This window comes from Oncorhynchus masou, chromosome 20 (assembly GCF_036934945.1).
Source record: "Oncorhynchus masou masou isolate Uvic2021 chromosome 20, UVic_Omas_1.1, whole genome shotgun sequence".
Taxonomy (NCBI): domain Eukaryota; kingdom Metazoa; phylum Chordata; class Actinopteri; order Salmoniformes; family Salmonidae; genus Oncorhynchus; species Oncorhynchus masou.
Window position 1 is genome coordinate 6,988,827 of NC_088231.1, and position 25,994 is coordinate 7,014,820.

The 25,994-nt window shown below is 45.4% G+C and overlaps 1 protein-coding gene across 1 annotated transcript in view; it reads left to right on the forward strand.

The window, feature by feature from the left end:
• fat1a (FAT atypical cadherin 1a) overlaps positions 1-25,994 on the forward strand; it is a 96,689-nt gene that overhangs the window by 19,431 nt on the left and 51,264 nt on the right. The window contains 6 exon segments of the mRNA XM_064926166.1: positions 1,429-1,743; positions 11,845-11,906; positions 18,999-19,328; positions 20,786-21,002; positions 21,499-21,564; positions 22,426-22,565. Of these exon segments, the coding sequence (XP_064782238.1) occupies positions 1,429-1,743; positions 11,845-11,906; positions 18,999-19,328; positions 20,786-21,002; positions 21,499-21,564; positions 22,426-22,565 (1,130 nt within the window).

A 25,994-nucleotide genomic window follows, 5' to 3' on the forward strand; every position in this document is an offset into this window, starting at 1 on the left:
GGTGATTTGATACCCCATCCAAAGTGTAATTAATAACTTCACAATGCTGAAAGGGATATTCAGCATCTGCATTTATTTAACTGATCTACCAATAGGTGCCTTTCTTTTCGAAGAATTGGAAAATTTATTACCTCACAACATTTCAGAATATTGTCTGAAGGCAGGTTATACCCTCACATGGCTGTAGGAAGTGTTATGGTGTGTTACAGTGCTATCCACCTTTGCCATCCTGCCACCCGGGCCTTATTACACACCTCAAGCTAACCGCTAACCCTGGCTAGCAGTAATGATGAGTAATGACAAAAGAAGCACCTCAGACTCAGACATAAGATACAGTAACTCTGAGGTGAATAAAAACTCTGAAACACCTGAAAAGTGAAATGTCAGTGACAGGTGTTGGAGATTTATTTTTTTCTTCTCTCTTTGTTCAGAATATTTTTTATTCCCCCCTGAGGTGAAAGGTAGGCCTGTCTCTCGGTTTACAGACCTGCAGTGCAACTCATTGAGTTACAGGGAGCAACAAAGGGTTTTGAAAGGCAGGCAGTAGGAAAAGTAGGATTGGTGCCATGGAGCAGTGTGTTATCGTTCTTCGGTATATGGCAGACTAGGACAGTATGCGACTACCGCTTGCCTATACGTGGCAAACAGGCCCACGCCCTGGCTTTATTTGAATTTATTACCGTCGGAGGTGTGCCGGGCCAATGAGCTCACTTTTATTGCTTTCGATAACAGGTCATTGAGACCTTTAAAAAAAAAAAAATGTTAATGTTCACTTAAATTGCATGGAAAGAGATTTTCTAGAGATTTTCTTCTTAATAACTGAGTAATTTCCTATCGCTCTACCCCTGACATGCCATAACCCAAGTCTGCCTAATGATCAGATATATTTTTAAAGCCCCAAATAAAATGTGCATGAGGAACCACATCATAAATGTTGGGTAATCCTCAAGGGAAACAACTGTGCACCCATCCAGAGAAGGATGGCTGACTAGCCTACTTTCTAGTTTGCTGTTTTGATGGTTCCACCACTGATCTCTGTTCAGTCATCGGGGGTATTGTTGTGAAATGTTAGTCCTAACAGGTCTTTGAAAGCTCCTCTGTTTGCTCAGCTGAAAGCTATAGGCCCCTCATGGCATATGGCCTGCTGTAAAAATCCAGGCCTGTCATGTAGAAACAGACAGCAGGGTCTGATGTTAATAGCAACCTTCTACCCTACCATATTCCCACTAATGCTGTGTTTTGTGTGTGATCCCCATACAGAATGCTAAATGCTCTTTGAACTACTTTTTGTTTTTATATGTATGGACTAAGACAATTTCCATCTAAAAGCTGGGAGTGAAATGGTTTTCCATTAAAAAGAAAATGGATGTTTCTCTTTCATAATACAAGAGCCCACATAACTAGTTATTCTCTCTTTCTTTCTCCCAGGGGTCATCAGAACCCAGGAACTCCTGGACCATGAGACCACCACGCACTACTGGCTGACTGTGTACGGCACGGATGGTGGCGTGGTGCCCCTCTCGGCCTTCGTGGAGGTCTACGTGGAGGTCCAGGACGTCAACGACAACGCGCCGCAGACCACAGAGCCCGTCTACTACCCGTCGGTGGCGGAGAACTCGGCCAAGGACGTGTCCATCATCCAGATCGAGGCGGTGGACCCGGACGCCCGGGCCAGCGACAAGCTCTCTTACAAGATCACCAGTGGCAACCCCCAGGGATTTTTCGCCATCAACTCCAAGATGGGTAAGACACTTTTCTGAATTGAACTCTATTGATTCCCAAGGTGGAATTGATTTCTCGCAGGCAAACGTGTGTAGTGCTGCTATGCTTTAAATGAAGAGCATACACCGACTAGTAAAAGTAGACAAACAAAACAGGTGAGGTCACACGTGTCATTGGTGTTATCCATTTGTGGTACATTGAAATGTATTGGAAATGGCCTTGTCTTTTGCTTCCCATTGACTTTGTGTATTCCAATGGATGTGTCCTCTAATGTGAAAACACAAAGCATGTGCAGAGCCTTGGATTTATCTTCCCACGTATGTGTGGCCAGCATTCAATTAACCATCGCCGAACAGATTGTAGTCAATAGGCCACACACCGACCGAGAGTGTATGTAACTCCATGTCCAATTTCATCACTTGAAAGAATACAGCTCCTCTCACAAGGTTGGGAATAGCCCTTCCTACATAAAAAAGGGTAACGAATATATGTAGAAAGAATAGACGTTCAATCGCCCTTTGAGACTATGAAGGGACATGGGGGCAGTTGTAGGGTATCTAGGTTCTATCAATCTTTTTGTTCTTGTTCTTATAACAAGCCTTTGATATCTCCCGTATGGCTACGTGATTTTAGCATGGTCGATAGGTGAGATGTCGACAGGGGCTTTTCCCACTACCCACAGAGCACAGTGTGTTCACATATGGTGTTCTGAAAATGGATGAACGTTGAATATTTCATTTTTCTGTTTTTTTGTTGTGAAGCCCACTGGAGCAGATGGTGATTTAACTCCAGCACGAGCGGGAAATGGTAGTACAAGGACTAGAAGGTGCAAACTTGGAAGCCAACGTTTTTGAACGTGGATGTTTTTTTTGTTTTTTTTGCAGTGGACTGTGTGTTGTTATTTGGTGGGGTTTTGAGGAATTGTTCACACTTTATATTCAGTTGGACAGATACCATGTTATTACGCACGCCTGTGATTTATTTGTATAATACCATAGATCTGGACTTTGTTCAGTTTGCTTTCATTACAATTCAGTCTGGACTTCCAATGCCTTGTCTACAGTCCCCCTGCCCAGCTGTGTAATTCCACTTGGGTTACCAATGCAGTTGGACGACTACAAGGCATAACAGCGGCTCAATATGAAACGTCTGCTAGCCTGAGTCAAGTCAATCAGCAAAACGATACTTGTATGTCCCCTTTTTAATAATTAACACAGGCTGCTCATTACAAACAAGCCTGTTTACTTTGATTGCATTGTGCAACCTTGTAGGTCTTTCAGTAACGGCTAATTAACAAACTCATTTCAATCCTACCTCCCGAGTTTTGTATACCAGTCTCTTGTTGCGAGTAGTCATTTAAACTGACATGAGGAATGGGCTGTAGAGCTATCGGCTCTCCAATTCCCCCTCCCATTGACTTGTGTGGTCCCATATTCCAAGGCGGTCCTCCCATCAACAAACTTGTGGTTATTTTTTGTTATAGCAGGGTCCAATGTGAGTGTTCTTGACCAAATAAGGGTTCGTCATGTAGCATGCTCTCTCTAGCTTTCCTAATGATGGCAACTCTCCAATGAGAGACGGAAAAGAAAGGGAAGGGGGAGGGAATAACTTTAAGGCACATTTAGCTGCATTTAGGCCTTAATTCAACGGGGCGATGGACGATAGGTTTGATAATGAAGGTGTGAGATGTGTGGGAGGTAGAAGGTTTGTGTGTGTGTGTGTGTGTGTGTGTGTTTGTTTGTGTGTGGGTTGACTAAGATTCCACTTAGACAGATAAGCCATCCTGAACACAGTGGGTATAGTTTATTTCTCTTGCAATGGAGAAGGCATTCTTGAAGGGATTTACAGTACCGACGACTAGAGATGAGTTTGCCAGACTCATGCTGTTTAGATAATAGCCGTTGTTGGATTTTAGGAGTTGGCCTAGATTCTAGTTTCTCCTATCTGTAGTTAGTACCTGTTGAAGAAAGTATATAGGGCAAACCAGCCTAGACACAAATGCACACCGGTGATTAATCACATAGAATCTGATCAGCCGAAGAGGTTTAATTTCACCCAACGTTTTAACAGAATTGTCTGATATTCTATTATCCGGCGTTGCCTTAAGAGCCCTCTGATCGACGGGCAGATCCATATCTGACCCCAGGCCATTGATTTGGGCTAACCTCCGATGATATTCATTTCACCTCTGAGATGGGAAGCACGTCACCACTCAACTGTTGAAAACCAGAAGGTGCGTCTGAGAAAGTGAATTGACATCCGCCCGTCTATTTTAAGGGTGGCTGTTTTAGATCGGCCCCGTGGTCAATAATCGCTTTCACCATAGTGTTTTTGCCTCCCATCAGAACAGGCTTGGATTGTACGTATCCGATATGCATCGCGGTTCTTTCGACACGTTGTTTCTGGATGTTTCCTGGAAACAGCTCTATTGGGAGAGCAGATTTCAACTTGCCCTTTGAACCAAATGCTCCTACTTAGCCGACATATTACCAGTAGATATTTCCCCCCTTCTGGATAATGGGGTATTTCTGAAACTCAGAGCTTTGCGGGGCTACTGAGTCTACCTGTTTATGTTCCAATGCTTCTCCGCTTGCTTTGTAGGTCTTCTCAAATGGGTTTACACGATGGGCGAAGGATGAAACCCCTTCATGCGTATCAAAGTGTGTTAAAACGTTTATCAGTGGTACACCAGGGCTCCTCCTCCAGGGCTCTTCAACAAAGAGGCGGCTTTGTACAAAAGAGAAACTTCAACTGAATCACTGCTTCCTCCGTATATGTGTTTGTCATTTCTGGGGAGGAGAGGAGAGAGAACAGAGAGAGAGTTGAGTGCACCTCAACTGTTGCTGCAAACATTCAAATGTAACATTCATAAGTGAATGGGACAAATTTGTTTGAAGATTAACTTAACTAAATCACTCATGGATTTGTATCATGTATACAGAGAGATAAAGAGGGCATCTCTGCTGTTGCTGAAAACATCATCACATAATGTTCGTAAGCAAAAGGGACACATTCGCTTTTAATTTTCCATGTGACTTCCATTAAGACGGATGAAAATTGGCTTCACACCAGGTCGACATTATCAACTCAATATGGCATTCTCCCCGCATATTACAGGAGAGCACGCTCTGTAATTATAAGCTCAAGAACGGCAACGGGAGCATGGCCCTGTTTTGGCATATCTACAAAGCTCTAGAAAAGGGGCGGGGGGGAAAAAAATTAAAGGAAAAAAATTGTGTGTTGTATGTGTGGGTTTTGGCAAACGTTGCGTACACATGCCTAGCTAGCTAGCTTATTAGCTTTGAAGCTAACATTTCTTCCCCTCAGCTTTCTGCCTGAAAGTCTGGCAGCTTCAAATGCAGATAGATGATGAGGGCTTCTTCTCATGCCCGCGTTTGGCTCGCCCTTTCCTCTATTTTAGTGAGCATTGCAGACACATGTAGCTTAGCTGGCTAGCTATCATTGAAGCTAGTATTTTCTTCCTGTAGCTTATTGCCCGACAGTCGGGGGGCTTCAAACGCAGATGAAGGCTTCATCTCCTGGCTGCTTTTGTGTCGCCTTGCCCTTTTGTCTGTGCAGTCCCCGTATCGGCTGGCTAAATCCCCGGATGAAAGGCTTACTTTATTTCTGCAGAGTAAACAGGTCCGGCTGTTTAGTTCCCTCTAACTCTGGGGGTTTCATTTAAGTGCAAGGCCATCTCTCTCGCAAGACACCATGGCAATCCCGTTTGGAGAAAGCTGGCAATGGGAATTCATGGGTTTTGGGGGTTCTCTTGGTCTGAAATAAAAAAATAAAAATAGTTCCTCCCCGCTGTTTGGAAGTTTGAACGTTTTCTTTTCCCCAGTCTTTCCAAGACGCCAAGGAGAATTGTGTCACTTTGTGAGATTGACTCGCTGTATGTGTGCAGTCTGTGTGTGTAGCATTGCATGTGCCTCCTCACATAACGGCGGTCTGTATCCAGAGCTGGTGTGAACGAGGATCCCCCTCTTTCCTCCACCTGATCTAGTGCTAACCCACCCACTCTCTGTGTTGAAGCGGATCAGGTTTACGGTGATACACATACCACAGGATTCCCTCCCCCCCTCTCATTGGTCTCTCTCGCTCTCTCTCTCTGTGGGTTCAGCGTCCCTTTCAAACACAACCCCGGTCAGAAAACACGTCTCTGCTTTTCCCACCCTCGCTCGGCTTGACCCCGATGCGAGCCCTTGTAGGAGTAGAGTTGCTGAGTTACCCACCTCCGGCTCTGTCCAAGCCTCCACTCTCACGTACAGTCTCCGCTTTTTAAAATCGCTACAAAAGCTTTGGCCTCTCGTTAAAAAGAGACACCGGGAGGTATTCTCGGGCGGTCGTCAGGGAGACGTGAGCTGCCTTCTTGCGTAGAGGGAGAGTAGGAAAATGGATACTGTTAATGATACCTGGCGAAAGAGGGATTTAAAAGATGCAGGCAGCCTGCTGCGACGGATTGGACTGGGCTTTGAACAATGCCGGAATTGGAGGGTGTGCTCAAACAGCCGTGACTTCTCGTCGGAAAGACACTTGCACTCCGGATACAGGGAGGGAATGAGAGGGAGAGGTCGGCCAAAGATCACGTGAATATGACAGAAAGTCTAACTAGCTGGCAATCCTATGTAGTCCAAAGGTGATTACACCAATGTGTCATCATGTACTGCTTGATTGTGATCTGTAAGAGCAAAAGCACCAATAGTCGCCGGTTCAGTATTTCAGTGTTTTAACCACGATCCCGTTAGGACTCTCTTTTATGACGACAGGTTCAAGGTTCCCTATGAACAAACACGGTCCTTGCCCAAGATGAGACTATTGTATAGTCTGATTTATGAAAGTTAGTCTTGGAGCGCAAACACACAACCTCCCCTTTCACAATGAGGCACTCAATGTTCTTCACTTGACAACAGTACAGCATAGCCCATTCACTTAGTTCTGCATGTCCTGTGTGGGACAGAGTTGTGCGTTCCTCATTGTGTGTGTGTGTGTGTGCGTGTCCCCTCCCTCTGCATTTGGTAGCAGCAGTTGACCCATGTATTGACATTAATGTGAAAGATAAACACAGGTGATTTAAAAAAAAAAATGTAGGCCCTCATTGAAAATGAGAGCTCAACGCTTCCTTGCGAGCCTGGATCATTGTAGTGAATTGAAAAGAAACATCTCGGTAATTCGTTGGCAAGCATGGTTTCCTCTGACCATTAGCCATTAGAACAGAAAAAGAATAGCCGGTGGGGTCCGGGCTTCAAATCATCCACTCCGTGATCTACTCGTATCAGCTTTCAGCGACGACGTCTGACAATGTGCACGCCGTTTGTCAAAGCGCCCAGGCCGATAGCGAGGGGAAGCCAGATAGGAAATGGATACTACCTCCAACAACTTCCTGACGTTTCCTGCTATTCGGGGTGGGCCGAACAATTGGCACGAGACACAAAAGGTTCTCAAAGGAGCAGGAAAGGAAAAGGATGTATACTTTTTTCCCCAGGGAAACTAATCCACAGCTTCTAGCTACCTGAACCTTTTGTAGGCTGTTGTTAATGTGTGTGTGTGTGTGTCTGCCTAGTGTGTGTCTGCCTGTCTCTCTGTCTGAGAGTGTGAGGGATGCCTACAGCACTACAAGGCTTCGAGGTTCATTAAGTATAAGCTCTTAGCACACCTGTTCCTCCCGGCTCGCCCACTCCTAAGCTGCTCCCAAGCACCTCCCTCACCTCTTTGGGAACAGCTGAATCTACATCCTCCGACGCTGCAGCCGGGAGGTACTGCAGACTGAGGCCTGCACACCGTCCAGACTGTCTGTCCTCAGCGCATGATTGAGCACGGGAACGTACACGCATCAGCGGGGGCCGATGTAAAAAAAAACAACCTAAAAATTAAAAAAACATTGACGTCATGTGCCGGGGTTGGTGTTTTCTCAATCTCACACAAGGTGTTTCTGGTCTCTTGCTGTCTATTTTGCTCTACCTTTCTCTCCCTCTCTCTCTCTCCCCTTCCTCCCTCTAAATTGAAGGCAGACACATTACATTCAGGCATAATAGAAACAGTATAGCCAGTATGTAGACCCCAGCTGTTAATCAGCTCCACACTATCCAATTACTCATCCCCGTCACCAAACCATACATCAATCACACGCTCAAACAGGCATCTGGACCCCCCTATAGGCACACCGTAGCAAAACATTTTGCAACAGGAGATGGAAGTTTGTGCCTCCTCATTGGAGAAGTCCCTCGCTGTTTTAGCCAAGTTTTCTTCTGTTTGGTGTCCTGTGAATTACGACCCCAGTCACATTGACCATGGGAATCAGAATCAGTAACACCCGAGTGGCTCTGATACGCTTTCAATGTACCACGACCACAGATGACATTGACCTTATAAAAATCCGTCCCCGAAATTGAGTTCCTCCAGTGTCGATGTTTATCTCTGTTTATGGTTGTAAGCAACTGCGCTTTCTTAAGCTTATCGGCAGTCCTGCACATCCGGTCGGGGGAAAATTCCCAAGCTTCCAGAATTCCTCGGCTTCCATCATATGTATATTAGATTTGGAGAGTGAAGTATTTTCCCAGACCCCCTTGTGTCCATCCTAATCGAGGACCCGCCTACAGATAGACAGTGAGCTCATAGTAAGGGTTCCTTTTTTTTTGCGTCACAAATGGAACCCTATGCCCTACTTTTGACCAGGGCCCACTGTCAAAAGTAGTGCATCATGAGGGAATAGAGCGCCATTTGGGACGCATTGTTTGTTTATATCCTCTCGTATGAATCTCCATTAGATGAGCCCTATTAGCTACCTGGTTGGAGGGTAATGAGGTAGGGAGGATAGAGTCCTCTGAAGCATCCCTTGTGTGTGTGTGTGTGTGTGTGTGTGGGTGGGTGTGTCTGTGCAGTGCCTAGGGGAGCAAGGCAGGCATTCTAGTTTTGAAGTGGTTTAGCTGTTCCTCTCTCTCTCTCCTTCACTAAATGCTAGCCATTTTCACAAAGACCCCCTCTTAGCAGCAGGTGTGGGAGGGTCACGGAAGGCTATTGTCTGAATCCACTCACACTGTGTCTGTGTTTGCCAGCGCGCGTGTGTGTGTGTGTGTGTGCATGCGTGCCAGTCAGTAGGTCCCTGTCCGAGTGTGTGGTGGTTTCTATCTTGTGGGAATCTGTGTCCCTGTCTGAATCCTTGAATCCCTGTTTGTGCGTGTGAAGTGGGCTCTTATGGGAAATGCAGTGGCCTTTTGTAAGCTGAGTGAAGTGCAGCATTCCTCCCCGAGCTAAATGATACGTCTGTGGAGGCCCATCAATGGTCCCCAGTCAACGGCTCTGTGGCATCTCACCTTTAAAGAAACACCCTAACAACCCCTTCTCTACTGGAAATGTTTATCCTGCCCCATCTTAGACCCCCTCACACAAGTCGGCCATACTTTGGGCTACTTCTTTTGGGATACTTTGCCCTGCGAAACACACTTTGGGATAATGAGGGTTTTCTTGGGCTGTGTTGGCTGTGCGGGGAACAAATTGCTGTTTTGAACCTCAATTTTGGGTTCTGGTTGGGTCTCCCTGTAGACTAGCTTGGAGCTAGTTGGTAGAGTCAACAATTAAACATGGTGATATTGAAATTGTTGTCTTTGGCGCTTGAAGCACGGAGAGGTTAAATGTTTTCTCCTTATGAGAAAAATGAGTCGCCCTGGGTTGTTATTTTTTATTTTTTTACCCCGACCCAAAAACAGAAAAACAACAATCCCAACATAGATCAAATAATGAAATCTCGGGGCTTATTCGATTTGCTAGTTCGTCAACAATTACGGTAAATATCTCAAGGCGCTCATATAGCTCTTTCGTAACTGGGGAGCGTTTAACCTCCTCCAATGCAGACACCCACAAAATTCCCACACGTCTACAGTTGACAGCTAAATATGTGTCACCCTGCTAGACTGCTAATCACTGCAGTAATACCTGGGTTGTGTCCCAGCCCGGCATTGTTCCGGACAGCTCCCCCGGCCTCCATTTTGGAGACATGGTTGTGCTGAAGGACATGCTGCGAAATGCCTCTTCTACAACTGTTGTTTTTCTCTAAACAGCCTGGCTGTAATTAATGTCAGCCCCGGCTCAGCCCACTCCTGAGGAGGCTTGCGTGTGTGTGGGTTTTTCGTCACCTTGTAGTGTCCATGCCCTGATGATTTGAGGCTGTTCTGAGGACAAAGGGGAGGGGGGTACTGTGTACAGTACCTATAGGCATGTGCATTTCCAATCCATAAGCCAAATTGATTGTCAAAGGCTGGACGCCTGCAGCTGTGGCTCAGGTAAAGATAGGGAGGTACGCTAAGACTACTACTTCATAGTTGTTGACGCGTGTAACCCCACATCAAAGGACCGCTTTTGACAGCTAAGATGCTATTTTTTTAAAAGATGGCTCCAACCATCCGGATCAATTTAGAGCAACCTTTAAGTTCTACCTCGGTTAAATTTAGCTTCTTGCTAGGATGGAGGTGCAGAGGAGTCAACCCCCGCCCCTTTAATTAAAGCTGTGGAGGATTTTCAGCATGGCACACTTGGCAGCTTGACAAGGGGAACGTGTGTTTGTGTGTGAGCGCAACCCCCTCTCATTGTCAGTCTTTTGGAAGTGTGGGTAATATTAGTGTGTGTGTATGAATGCGTGTGATTGTGAGCTCTTTCATTCTTTGGGAAATGGGGGTAATACGATCACTTTGTTTACGTCCATTGAGATGCATTGCAAATTGGCCGGTTTTCAAGACAGCCCCACCGATATTCCTTACCTTCTTTTACAAAGAGCCTTGTTCGTCGTGATCCTTTAAAAATATGTCACAGTCAGCTGCTAGTCTCAACCCATGACACTACCCATTGCCAAACTATCCAGCATTGTTACAAGCTTAACAACAGTACAGTGTAGCACATTGACTTAGTTCTTGAGTTTGCTCTGATGGTGGCATGTTGTCAAGAGTCCTTCCTTCATCGCTCACAATTTCCTCGGACAAGCTTTTCCAACTTGTAATGCCTTCATTAACTTTGTTCAATGCTTTAAATGTTTTTTTTTTAAGTTTTTTTTTTTTACAAAAATAGCTTAGCACACAAGGGAAACACTGTCTTTCTCGAATGCGGATAACTCTGTTTTATTTATTTTCAATTCCAAACTTTTTAGGGTATAGTATGAACGAAGCCCTGGGGAGCTCCGGCACAGTTGAGTCCATTTGCTGTGCAAGAGCTATTTCGAGAGGTGCTGTAAGTTATGGGCTTGCTATTCCGGTTTGCACCATATGTGCCATTGATGGGCTCGGGTTTCGGAAATTCATTTTTTTTTGCTATGATAATCTGTCGCCGCGTGGTCCACCAGCCGGCTCTGGTGCGGTCTGCTCTGGCACGTCTACTCTGTACTCATGTTTACTGCGAGGTTACAATTACGCCGGGAGTGAGAATACACTGCTTATTATCTGGGGAGAAGAGACTGCTGCTCGTGTAATGTAGCCAGACCGCCCCCCTCCCGGCCCTTTGGTTGAATCGGATTTAAAATCAGATCAGATCTAAATAAAAAAATAAAAAAACATGGGATCTCATTCAAAATCCCATGCACTCTTAACAGATGACTCAATACGCTAGAGCTCGGGCTTGGAGCTGCAATTGACAGTGTCTGACCTCTGACTGCCTGCTTCTGTATTTGTTCAGCTTGCGGGAAAAAGCCCCAGAGTTTAGAGGCAACGTCTGTTTCAGAGCCTGTTTAGTGGACCGCCGCGATACTTCACGTCTGGAGGATGGGACTGTGGATTGTCTGGGGCATGGAGGTGACTGGGGGTTTGGAGACCTTTCTACGGGGTCAGTATCTCAGCCCCCATCCTCCTCTCTCACAGGTCATTTAGAAGATGGATTGGATGACATATCCGAACACGGAAAATCAGCAATTCACCCCGGCCCTTTCCCGCTTTAGTGTTAGTTTGGCTATTTTGAGTCTTTATGAAGCACATCATGCATCTTGTAATGAAGTTCGTCTGCCATTTCAAATATACCCTTTTTGTGGTTTCATTTCAAGGAAATGGATATCACATTGTCCTGTAGTAAGGCAAGATAGCATTGATGCAACATTGATACATTGCTCATGGCCATAGTACTAACAAACCTCTTTTCCCTCGACAGGTCTAGTCACAACTACCTCGAGGAAGCTGGACCGAGAACAGCAGGACGAGCACATTCTTGAGGTAAGCACCTTGTTTTGTCTGGTCTACCACTATCAGAAAGGGGGGAAAAACTCTACTTTCTTTTCGGTCTGTCTGTGAGCCCTAGTGTTTGTTTGGAGAAGCATCAGCAGCATTGCTAATCATCAGAAAGGCCCTCAAGGAAGACCTTTTCAGCCGAAACGGACAAATGTCAAAAAGCAACCATTTTAGTTGCCTCGGAACTTTAGCCTTGGCTGGCTTCAACCGACGTACTTTGGCCGAGTGCCAAGCGTTGCCAACCAAAGCAAGCGGAGGCACAGAGACGCAGCACATAGTTCCACACTAACCGGCAGAAGGGGGTTTGGGTTTTGGATCATGATTCCGCCGGTTGAGATTTCCAGGGGGGATGGGGGGGGGAAATCAGGGTGACTGTGCCTTTGTTCTTCGCCAGTGTACCATCTCGGGATCGAGGGAGGCAAACCGGGGCAGGAAGCGAGCCTTCAAAGCTGGGTTGATGTTTAAAATAGTGGATACACTCTTTCTGTCTCTCCCCCCCTACCCCTCTTCATTCCGTTCCCTCTGCCCAACCTAACCAAACGTTTAACACCAGCACATTTCATGCCAAGATTGAGTAACCAGATTGGGCGCTGCTTAATTACCGTTATAGGAGTTAATGCAATTCGAGGTTCATTGGATGCCGATTTAATGCCAATGTGTGCCCGCATGCCAGCCACTCCCTGGGTTTTCATACTCAATTTACACAGTGGGACACACTCATTTTATTCTGGGACTGGAGAGTAAAGATAGTGAGGCAGAGGGGGGGGGGATCCCCCCTTCTCTCATCCATCCCTATGATAAATTAAATGGCCTACTCCTAGATTTGAGTGCCGAGTTGCAGAGGCCTCAAGCGAGTGGAAAACAACTAAATTGAAGCCTTTGACACGAAAGCCCTTTAAATTTGTTCAAGTGACCCGGTCAGGATCCCTCTGTATGAACGACCGGGCAGATTCCCAGGACAGAGTCAAAAGCCACCCTTAAGGGGTCATCTTAGGGTCATTGGTTGTTGTGTGACAGTAGATTTAGAGATGAAGAGAGCCGACGGCCAGTGCGTTTTCCCCAACAGGCTCCTGTTTTTACGAATACGTAGCCAGAGCCCATTTGTTATTACACTGTTAAGCTGTCCCGTTTGACGAAATACTCCGGCAGGCATTAAATAACCACATTAAAATGTTAAGTTCATAGCGCTTTTCCAGTTCTTTCATGTTGGGGGCAAATTAAAATGCACAGCGACATTTGTACACTCGTTTTCTCTTCACGGGGAAAAACCTTATTTATATCTTTTAATCATGCCATACTCCGTGTGTGATTATATATACACAGTTGAAGTCAGATGTTTACATACACTTAGGTTGGAGTCTGCTACCCACGCCTCTTGGAGGGGGGAATGCAACACCCTGCTACACGTACTCCCCGTGGAGTGAAAAGGTATGCAACTGCACGTGCGGGTAACGATGACAGAGGCAGAATATGTTAATGTTTACAGGGAATTTATTTCCTTCACATGGTAATTTGGGGAAAAGGGTCTGGATGGAACCAAAGCAAAGAAAGTAAAAGTTAAAGAGCCCCCTCTCCTACCTACCCACAACTTACCTAACTAGCACCACCTGGCGCACTAACCAAAATACAGGGGATGGTCCGCCCAGGTTTTACCTAGTGTGCATAGACATAGTATATACTATGGGCAGGCCTCTTGCCTAAGCGCTCCCAAGGTGCCAACCCCTTCCCCCTGGGAACAAATGAAACAGAATAATACAAAACTTAGAGTGAACAATTTCACTAATCAAAAACACAGTCCTATGGCATACACAAATGTCAGGACCATCTACAAAATACTTTACAAAAATTCATACATACCAAGAAGCTCTCTCCTAACAAATGAACTCTGGCTTTTAAATCTGCAGAATGAGTCGGTAATTGAAAACAGCTGTTCTCCTGACGAGAGGGCGGGGTCAGAGCTCCAATCTGCACTGGAGCCGACCAATCGGCTGCTTTGTACTTCAGGAAGCCATTTCCTGAAGTACACACAAACACATACAAACCCACAACACAGAAACTGGAACGTAACAGAGTCATTAAAACTCGTTTTTCAACCACTCCACAAATTTCTTGTTAACAAACTATAGCGGTGGCAAGTCGGTTAGGACATCTACTTTGTGCATGGCACAGGTAAATTTTCCAACAATTCTTTACAGACAGATTATTTCCCTTATAATTCACTGTATCACAATTCCAGTGGGTCAGAAGTTTGTGTCTTTAAACAGCTTGGAAAATTCCATAAAATAATGTCATGGCTTTAGAAGCTTCTGATAGGCTAATTGACATCATTTGAGTCAATTAAAGGTGTACCCGTGGATGTATTTGAAGGCCTACCTTCAAACTCAGTGCCTCTTTGCTTGACGTCATGGCTGATTTCTTTTGATTTTCCCAAGACCTCAGAAAACCCCCACAAGACTAGTTCATGCTTGGGAGCAATTTTCAAACGCCTGAAGGTACCACGTTCATCTGTACAAACAATTGTACGCAAGTATAAACACCATGCGACCACGCAGCTGTCATACCCCTCAGGAAGGAGACGTGTTCTGTCTCCTAGAGATGAACGTACATTGGTGTATCCAGAACAACAGCAAAGGACATTGTGACGTTGCTGGAGGAAACCGGTATAAAAGTATCTTTGTCCATAGTAAAGAGTCCTATATCGACAGAACCTGAAAGGTCGCTCAGCAAGGAAGAAGCCACTGCTCCACAACCGCCATAAAAAAGCCAGACTACAGTTTGCAACTGCACATGGGTACAAAGATGGTACCTTTTGGAGAAATGTCCTCTGGTCTGATGAAACAAAAGTAGAAAGGACCATCATTATGTTTGGAGGAAAAAGGGGGAGGGCTTGCAAGCCGAAGAACACCATCCCAACCGTGAAGCATGGGGGTGGTAGTATCATGTTGTGGGGGTGCTTTGCTGCAGGTTTGTCTGGTGCACTTCTCCAAACAGATGGCATCTTGAGGAAGGGAAATTATGTGGATATATTGAAGCAACATCTCAAGACATCAGTTAAAGCTTATTTGCAAATGGTTCTTCTGAAGTTGTGGCAAAATGGCTTAAAGGACAAAAAGAGTCAAGATATTGGAGTGGCCATCACAAAACCCTGACCTCAGTCCCATGGAAAATGTGTAGGCAAAACTGAAAGCGTGTGCGAGCAAGAAGGCTTACAAACCTGAGTCAGTTACACCAGCTGTGTCAGGAAGAAGGAGCCAGAATTCACCCAACTTATTGTGGGAAGCTTGTGGAAGGCTACCTGAAATGTTTGACCCAAATTAAACAATTTAAAGGTAATGCTACCAAATACTAATTGCATGTATGTAAACTGCTTACCCACTGGGAATGTGATGAAAGAAATAAAAGCTGAAATAAATCATTCTCTCTTATTATTTTGACATTTTCACATTCTTAAAATAATGTGGTGATCCTAACTGACCTTAAATGTCAGGAATTGTGAATAACTAGGTTTAAATGTATTTGGCTAAGGTGTATGTAAACTTCTGACTTCAGCTGTGTGTATATGTATGTGTCTGTATGTATTTTTGTTGTAGTTATAATGAATGATTTATATAATAACTTTACAGCTTTCATTTGATCTACTGCTCCATGGGAGCGAAAGATTTTTAAAAAAATTAAAGGGAAAAAAAGCAATTTGACGCAAGTACCTTTTGACCTAAATACTTTAGATGTGGGTAAGTGGTAACAGAGCTACGGTGACGCCTTTTGTCGCAAATGGCACCCTACTCCCTATGTAGTGCACTTCTTTTGACTAAGACCCATAGGGTGCCTTTTGGGATGAAGACCTTTGCTCCTAGCCTGGCCTCCTAGCAGAGTCTGGCTGGTAACCATAGCAACTTCAGAACATGTGGATCAAGGGAAGCGCGGGGGGGGGGGGCTGACTGTGCAGGCCTTGTTTGCACCAGATGCCGTAAGGGGAGTTGGAGTGGGGGGGGGGGGGTTATGACGAGGTGAGGGTTGGTAGGTGGTGGTGTGTGTGTGTACGTGCTTGCGTCTGTGCATGTGTGCACATGCCAGTGTGTATGTGTGTGAGTGCCACTGGCAGTGGGAGTGGGGGAGGTCTCTGAGTGAGCAAACAGCAGGCTCATCTTGGTGAGTGTGTGTCGGCTTCAGCGGCAGGGTGACAGGCCTGAGAACAGGGAGGGAGGGAGAGAGAGAGGAAACAACAAAGGAGATATGTTAGATATGCTCGCCCACACCTGAAAGAGAGGCAAGTTGAATGTTCTGATCATAGGCCTATCTATACACCAACTTCACAAGTTCCTATAGTCTCAGCCACTTCCATGATTAATGCCTGTGTGTCTAGGCACTAACGTTTCACTAAAATCAGACTTGAGAGTTGTCCTCCATTTGACCAGGGGTTTGTCGCAGAGGTGCAACAGTGCGCGCCAAGCGTAAACATTTGCTTTACGAAAAGCCCGAGAACCATTGCGACACTGTCTTGACGTTGTTGTGACTGTCTGACAGACACAGAGACTGGCCTCTGGTAAAGACGTTGTTTTGAAAGAGTAGGATGTGCCGATGAGCGACTGTCTTGCAGGGCTTGGGAAGCGCGCACGCATGTACACTCACATACACCATCTCTCTCACACACACACACACACATTCCCTCTCTCTCTCCCTCTGACAGGGTTGTTCTGCCTCTGAAAAAGGCAGTTAACCCTCTGTGCCCTGTACGGTATCACAGAGTTCAGTTTGTCTTTGTAATTGATGCTCCCGTCTTGTCTCTCCAGTCGCTCGGCATAATTACCATTCAGCCTGCGTCCCAAATGGCCTCCCCATTCCCTATTTAATGCACTACTTTTGACCGGAGGCCTGTGGGCCGCTGGTCGAAGGAAGTGCACTATATCGGGAATAGGATACCATTTGGGACGCATCACACTTACAGCAGAGTTCACCTGTTAACGTTAGCCGGGTCCTCGTCTTCAGCGTTTTTCAATCCACTGCTTTGATTTCACAAAGGGAACCCGGGAACGGTGGACAAAGTGTGTGTACACAACGGCACTCTATTCCCTGTATAGTGCACTACTTTTGAACAGGACACCTAGGGCTCTGGTCAAAAGTAGTGCACTGCTTAGATGTAGGGCACCATTTAGGACGCATGTAAAATATAATCAGAAAAGGGGGCCAAATGAACTCATCTGCTCGTAATGGCAATGTTCATTACAGAATATGAGAATACGGGCCAACGCACCGGCAACACTGCTCCCGAGAGGTGCATGCCGCCTCGAACTGGAATGGTCCTCGTCGTCCTATTTCATTCATTTTGTTCAGGGGAAATAGCTCGGACTGCCTCGGACTGACTAGGCGTGGGGAAACAAAAACACATTATGCCGTTAATCGTCGCTGCTAGTGCCAAATAGAGTATGACCACCAACCCCCCCAAAGTGATTTTGCTGTAGCGCCGAGCAGATGGTTTTAAATGACTGTTGTTCAGCTCTCTATTTTTATTTCTGACGCTTTGAGATAGATAGACGAAACCCCAGTTCAGTTTCCCAGTTACTCAGAATGTTTAAGTGTTGTGTTTTGTTTGGGTCAGCTAAGCTTATTGCTGACAGTACTTTATGCTGTCTCGGCTGTGCATTTCATTTGAAAGATTAGACATCATTCAGATATTAAGCCAGGCCAAATGAACAAAGTGTTTAAACAGCTGAGTGTTCCAACTACCAATTGTTAAAACTACTGTTAAAACTAACTTATGTCCCTCCGGCAATTTGTAGGCTGTAAGGTTTCATTATTATTTTAGAACTATTTTTCAAACAATTGTTTCTCCCTTGGCTTTCCAAAGGGGTGAACACATCATGCCACTGGTGTGTTTTTTTTGTTGTCATTGCCTGGTCTCTGATCAGTTTATGCCACATGCCAATTACCATAGGAGTTGGCAAGACTTCACAAACTGATTTGGGACCAGGCCGGAGTACGATACCTAATAGTTATATCACTGTGAGGAAGGAAACATCCAAATAGATGAAAAGCAATTTTTCCTCCTTGTGCCTGGTTGGCTGGTGATACATGTATCAAGTAAACCCATTTAACGGAAATATGCCGTTTTTGGAGCACTAAGGAGACATTGCTCACCAAAGAGACGGGGCCTGCTACATCTCCCAAAATAACGACGAGTCTCATTCCTCTGCGGCAGAAAAAGCAAAGCGAGTGTGGTCTTTTGGACCGTCTTGTTGCGCTTGTCTCAGAGAGAAAGGCAAAACTGTGACTTGCCTCTCGCATTCATTGAATCCATTCACCGTAAAAAAGAAATGAACGTCTGAAAGGGAAAGAAAGAAGGTAAAAGGGAACAATTCAATTTCAATAAGCGGGCGAGTGAATAAACAGCCTCTTCCCTTTGCATATTGGTTCCCGGAAGCACAGCGTGGGTCTTTGAATAAGATGACTCGCTAATCTCGGGAAGGAATTGCTTCAATTTTTGGCAGCCAATTTACTAACGGAGAAACATTTGCGTGTACAGCAATGAAATGAGGTGGGGGGGGGGGGGGGGTGGGGGGAGTAAGAGGTGGGTGGGGAGAGAATCGGGAGAAGAAAGCGAGTTTTACTTTTTTACCTCTGCTCTCTTATATTAATTCAAGGCCTTTGAATAAGGAACGTCCTCAATCAAATGGTAGAGCTCCTGTCATTACATATTCAAGAGATGCAGAGCTTACTGCTTACACATATGTGCGCCATTATTGCCTGGTCCCCCCCCCCTCTGCACTATATGTATTGTTTCGCTAAACTGGTTTCGAACATGGCTTTAATTGGAAATGTTTACGTGACAAATCTTCCCAACGTTACATGAGTATGTGGGACACAACGTCAGAATGTGAAATGTGGTGACGTTCTACTATTGACTGTTGGCCTTAACACTTAATTCACAGAAATAAGTTGACAGCTTTGCGTTTCCCTCTTTTCCCTCTAATTCTATATTTTCCCCTATTTTTTTTTCTCCAATCGTATTAAAGTCACAGTTAACATAATTCCCACACTCCCATTCTAATTCCATGTTTTCCCCCAACCTTTCCCTAATAGATCACCGTCACCGACCACGGGGTTCCCGCCAAATCCACCACGGTCCGCGTCATCGTCAAAGTCCTGGACGAGAACGACAACCGGCCGCAGTTCCTGGAGAAGATCTACAAGATCAAGCTTCCGGAACGGGAGAAACCAGAAAAGGACCGGGCTCTGAAGCGGGATCCCGTGTACCGGGTGATCGCCTCGGACCGCGACGAGGGGGCCAACTCGGAGATCTCTTATTCCATCGAGGAGGGAGATGAGCATGGGAAGTTCTTCATCGAGCCAAAGACAGGTCTGGTGTCGTCCAAGAAGTTCTCCTCTGCCGGGGAGTATGACATCCTCACCGTGAGTAGACTAGCGCATTTGGATTCGTAGTTTTTGTATACTCTGGATTTTTCGTGAGGAAATTCCTCCACATTTTATACTGAACAAACATATAAAACGCTACATTTTACTGAGTTAACAGTTCATATAAAGGAATTAGTCAATTGAAATGCATTCATTAGGCCCTAATCTATGGATTTCACATTATTGGGCAGGGTTGCAACCATGGGAGGGCTGAGGCCCACCCACGTTGGAGCCAGGCCCACCCACTTGGGAGCCAGGCCAACCCACTGGGGAACCAGGCCCAGCCAATCAGAATGAGTTTTCCCCACAAAAGGGCTTTATTACAGACAGTTTCATCAGATGGGTGGCTGGTCTCAGATGATCTCTCAGGTGATGAAGCCGGATGTGGAGGTCCTGAGCTGACGTGGTTACACGTGGTCTGCGGTTGTGAGGCCCGTTGGACGTACTGCTAAATTCTCTAAAATGACGTTGGAGGCGGCTTATAATAGAGAATTGAACATTAACTTCTCTGGCAAAAGCTCTGCAGTCAGCATGCAAATTGTTAGCTCCCTCAAAATGTAGACATCTGTGGCATTGTGTTGAGTGACAAAACTGCACATTTAAAAAGATTGGCCTTTTATTGTACCCAGCGCAAGATGCATCTGTGTAATGATCAATGCATTTTAATCAGCTCCTTGATATGCCACACCTGTCAGGTGGATGGATTATCTTGGCAAAAGAAAAATGCTCACTAACAGGGATGTAAACAAATGTGTGCACAATATTTGAGAGAAATAAGCTTTTGGAAATAAGCTTTTGGTGCGTATGGGACATTTTTAGGATCTTTTATTTCAACTCATGAAACGTTACATGTTGCGCTTTATATTTTTGTTCTGTATCGTTGGGGACAAGTCGCTTAGGATTCTATTTTGCTTTTAAAGGAATGTCAATACATTCTGAGTTAAATTACATCTTTAAACTAGAGCCAGTAATCATTGACTTTTACATGTCCAATGTACCTGCCAAATTGCATTTGTTGATGCTTAGGATAGTGACAGTATTTTTACGTCGTAGTACTTTTGGGCCAATGTTGCCTGTGATAGATTTATCTCACATGACACACTAAACTCCACCGACACCTGTTTAACGGGGAACGCCATGGTAACAGGTGTTCTGCTCTGTTGTTGTTTTTCCCCATGTGGGCTGGCTGACCGTTCTTTGACCCCCTTTGCCTATTTGTCTCTGTCTCTCACTATTTCTCTCTCTCTCGCTCTCTCTCTCTCTCTCACTCTCTCTCTCTCTCTCTCTCTCTCTCTCTCTCTCTTGCTCTCTCTCTCTCTCTCGCCCTCTGCCCCCCCTCTACCTGTGTTTTATTTGAAGTATTTAAATTCATGCTTTTAAGTGCTCTCCCCTGGGAGTCCAATGCATCTTGTTGTATCATTTTGTTACCCAAATCAATTCATTCCCTCTATCAGATCAAAGCGGTGGACAACGGACGCCCCCAGAAGTCGTCCACCTGCCGGCTGCACATCGAGTGGATCCCCAAGCCAGAGGTGGAGGCCGGTGCGCGCCCCCTGGCCTTCGAGGAGCCCCCCTTCTTCTTCTCGGTGATGGAGAGCGACCCCGTGGCGCACATGGTGGGGGTCATCACCACGGAGACGTCGGACACGCCCGTCTGGTTCGAAATCACAGGTGAAGCCTTGACGAGTGGGCGCAAGGGTTTTTGTTTTAGGTTGTGCGTGGGTGGGTCTGTGCATACACGCAAGGGTGTGTATTTGTTTAAGTTGAGTGCATTCTAGAAGGAGATTCATCTAGTTTTATAGTCAAGGGAAGACATCCCCGGCATAGATTCTTGTAGCATTCTTCTTAGCACTAACCCTAGCAAGCGAATGTGAGTGTGTAGCCTACAAACCCAAAAACCTACAAACCTATATACATGTTTTTTCTTCTCCTTTCTCACTGTAATAATGGAATCTCTAATGGGGACCTCCTTTGCACGGTGACTGTTAACATCTCTGCTGCATAAACTCTTCCTAACATTTCCTGGATGTACTTCTCCCCCTCCCCTTCTTCTAACCAACGTTTGACTGACACCTCTCTCTCTCTTTTTTCTATGTTCTCTGCTTCTCTTCTTTTCTCCTTTGGGAATGTCTCTTTCTCTCTCTCTTACTGGATTTGCTTTGTCCAGAAGGAGACATAGAGGAAGTCTTTTACATCGTTCAGATGGCTTGCGACCTCAACTGTACAGCGGAAGGTAGATCTGCCGTAATGGGATCTCTCTACTGTCATTGGCTGTATTGAGTGATCTCTCTAATACCATTGGTTGTATTAAGAGGTCGTTGACTGTGATGTCTGCCATGCAGACCTGGGTTCAAATACTATTTGAAATGGTTTAAACTACATTATCTGTGCTTGTCTGAGCTTGCCTGGCTTAATAGTCCAATGGGGTAGTCCCAGCAGCGCAAACCCCGACCATTTGACGCTCCGTGCAGGCTCGAGCAAACGCTCAAAAGTATTTGAATGATTCCGAATAGTGTTTGAACCCAGTTGTGCTGTCACGTGCCCGTGGTTGAGCTTGTGCATCGTTTCCGTCGTACTTGTGATCGTGTGACAACCGATTTACATAAACACATATACCGCACCATGAACATGAACATACGGCTCCATTATTGTATACGTACCGTATGTGTTTCATTTGTGGAATCTATTGCCACATGCAGCTAACGGTAGGTGCTTGATGTATACACATCGTACCACTTGCACGTATGGCTCCCTAATGAGCCTGGAAAGTTAACATAACCACCGGGAAACGTATTCACATTGTTGATGCATAGCGCTTCTGTATGTATCAACAATAGGGATTGTGTTGCTTATTATATTGATATAAGCAACCGTACGGATAATATACACATTATTATGCATGGATTACATACAGTTGATGTATAAGGGCCTCTAGAATTACGCCACGGCCAAACCTGAACCGTATGTCACTGTTAGCTTACCTAGCTCCAGTGCTGCGTCATCGTTTAAACAGGTGATGATCAGTCCCACTCTTTTCCTGTCCATTATAATTGTGCGCCCCGCCCTAACCCTTCCCCTCCATCGTTTCCACCAGGTGGGAACTACGACAGCCGCTTTGACGTGGGCAAGGCCAGTGGGACCCTGATCGTGGCGAGGCCCCTCGACGCCGAGCAGAAATCCAATTACAACCTGACAGTGGAGGCAACGGACGGCACCCGATTCGTCAGCACCCGGGTAATTGGAACGTTTGTTGATGGCGGGAGAGTTTGTCACGGATCCTATGAGGTGGGATGGAAAAGGGATAGATTGTGGAAAGGTTGATGGGAATGAGATGTTGGGCCTGCTTGAGATGGAGAGTTCCTGTGGCTTGTCCAGAGGTTTGGATGGTTTTGGCTGTTACAGATCATTGCGAGGCTTGTCACTGGACAAAAAGAGGATGTATTTTTGTGTGTTTTCCGGAGGAAAGGATTATGGAAACATTTCTGAAATGAAATGGTAGAGCTAAGTTTGCATGAGGGTTCCCATTGCATTCTGTCGTTTTGGATGCTTGTGTTTTCATGGCTTTATTCTCCCTTAAATAGTGCATAGTGGCTTCCCTCACAAAATCCAGAAAATAGATTCTGGAAACATAGACAGACAGACAGACAGACGAGGGGGAAAAGCAAGGAGGTGGGTCTTGAGTGAGGTCAGAAATTCCGTGCGCCCATCCATCTCCTGTTTTTGATTAGACTCGCGGGTGGGTCAACACCTCACCGGGTGTACTCCAGGTGCTCCCTTTTCCAAACTTTGCCCCTAACGTCATACCATGTGCTTGGCGGACATTCCTTCTTCTCTCTGTCCACATCTACCGTCCCGAATGGAATACTATTCACTGTATAGTGCACTTTATAGGGAACAAGGTTCCATTTGGGACAGCATTCGGAACGCTTTCTTGGCAGACCAGCTCCGGGATTCTTCCATTGTCTCATTCCTGAAGGGCTGAGGAGCGAGGGAGGAAGAGAGGGCGGGAGGAACGGTGCCTGTCTAGCCAGGCGCCTTTTAAAAAGTGTGCATTCCACAGACCCGTGTCTGCAGTTACACCCCTCCTTACCCCTCGCTGATCCTTTTCTATTTTCTCTCTCTCTCTCTCGACATGAAAGTACATTGAGTTCTCCTGAAAAGGCTAAAGAAAAGTGCAGGTCCACACCACATTCTTTTATCCAGAGATTAACATTCTCTTGAGGTTAGAAGCGGACAGAGCTGTAAGGGTTTTATAAAAATACGCAATTAGTCACCTCCAACTCATGTCAGATTCATAATGATATTGCTATGTGATATGTTGGCCTTTCTGTTTCCCGTCCAGACCGGGTTTCAAACGGTATTTGTTTACTTTCAAAGTGTTTCATTGTGCCTGCCTGGTGACAGGTTTGCTCTTTTGGGACTATCCTATTTGTTCCGTTGCACCAGGCAGGCCCAATAAAAGTATTTGAAAGAAAACAAACACTATTTCAACCCAGGTCCCTATCCATAGTCACTTTCTCAGGCCTATGGAACTCCGGAAAAATTCAAATGGTTCTGTGCCTCTTCTCAAAAGCATCCAGAGATCCGTTGTAGATGGAAAAAAGCAACAACTCTACTTGTTGTCTCTGCCTGTGAATAGAGCCTTTTATCATGTGGCCCTGTGCTCCACCGAGCCCCTGTCAGCCTGCTGGGTTGGGGCGGCGGTGTTTTCCACAGCCCGCTGACGGAAGCGTCAGCTAAATGGAGGCTTCAGATTCATCACAGAGCACCCTATTGTCGTGTGGAGAGGGAGAGAGACACACACACACACACATCTCACGCGTGCGCACACAGCTACAACTACATACATACATGCTTGCATATGTGCACACTCACATACACATACACACACACACACACAAATACAGTACCAGTCAAAAGTTTAGACACACCTACTCATTCCAGGGTTTTCCTTTATTTTTACTATTTACTACATTGTAGTATAATAGTGAAGACATCACAACTATAAAATAACAAATATGGAATCATGTAGTAACCAAAAAAGTGTTAAACAAATTAAATATATTTTAGATTTTAGATTTTTCAAAGTAGACACCCTTTACCTTGATGACATCTTTGCACACTTTTGGCATTTTCTCAACCAGCTTCACCTGGAATGCTTTTCCAACATATGCTGAGCACTTGTAGGCTGCTTTTCCTTCACTCTGCGGTTCAACTCATTCCAAACCATCTCAATTGGATGGAGGTCATGTGATTGTGGAGGCCAGGTCATCTGATGCAGCACTCCATCACTCTCCTTCTTGGTAAAATAGCCCTTACACAGCCTGGAGGTGTGTTGGCTCATTGTCCTGTTAAAAAATAAATGATAGTCCCACTAAGCGCAAACCAGATGGGATGTCGTATCGCTGCAGAATGCTGTGGTAGCCATGCTGGTTAAGTTTGCCCTAAATCCTAGTTTGCCCTAATGTCACCAGCAAAGCACCCCCACACCCTCACACCTCCTCCTCCGTGCTTCACGGTGGGAACCACACATGCGGGGATCATCCGTTCACCTACTCTGCGTCTCACAAAGACACGGCGGTTGGAACCAAAAATCTCATTCTGACTCATCAGACCAAAGGACAGATTTCCACTGCTCCAATGTCCATTGCTTGTGTTTCTTGGCCCAAGCAAGTCTCTTCTTCTTATTGGTGTCCTTTAGAAGTGGTTTCTTTGCAGCAATTCGACCATGAAGGCCTGATTCATGCAGTCTCCTCTGAACAGTTGATGTTGAAATGTGTCTGTTACTTGAATTCTGTGAAGCATTTATTTGGGCTGCAATTTCTGAGGATGGTAACTCTAATGAACATATCCTCTGCAGCAGAGGTAAATCTGGGTCTTGCTTTCCTGTGGCGGTCCTCATGAGAGCCAGTTTCATCATAGCGCTTGATGGTTTTTGCGACTGCGTTTGAAGAAACTTTCTTAGTTCTTGACATTTTCCACATTGACTAACCATGTCATAAAGTAATGATGAACTGTCGTTTCTCTTTGCATATTTGAGCTGTTCTTGCCATAATATGGACTTGGTCTGTTACCAAATAGGGCTATCTTCTGTATACCACCTCTACCTTTTCACGTATACCACCTCTACCTTTTCACAACACAACTGATTGGCTCAAATGCATTAAGAAGGAAAGAAATTCCACAAATTAACTTTTGACAAGGCACACTTGTTAATTGAAATGCATTCCAGGTTACTACCTCAAGCTGGTTGAGAGAATGCCAAGAGTGTGCAAAGGTGTCATCAATGCAAAGGGTGGCTTCTTTGTTTGATTTGTTTAACACTTTTTTGAGTTACTACATGATTCCATATGTGTCATTTCATATTTTTGATGTCTTCGCTATTATTCTACAATGTGGAAAATAGTCAAAATAAAGAGAAACTCTTGAACGAGTAGGTATGTTGAAAATTTTGACTGGTACTGTACATGCTTACATATGCCCACCCACACACACTTCTTATGATCTTCGAGGAAAATCGACTCCAGCAGACACCTCCCTCAGTTCCCTCTGTCCCAGTCCATACAGTGACTTATTAATCACATTCAGTCAAGTTTAGAAGACACGTCCGTCTTGCCGGAAAACAAGGACATATCAGGTATCGCTGATTCCCTGATCAGTTCT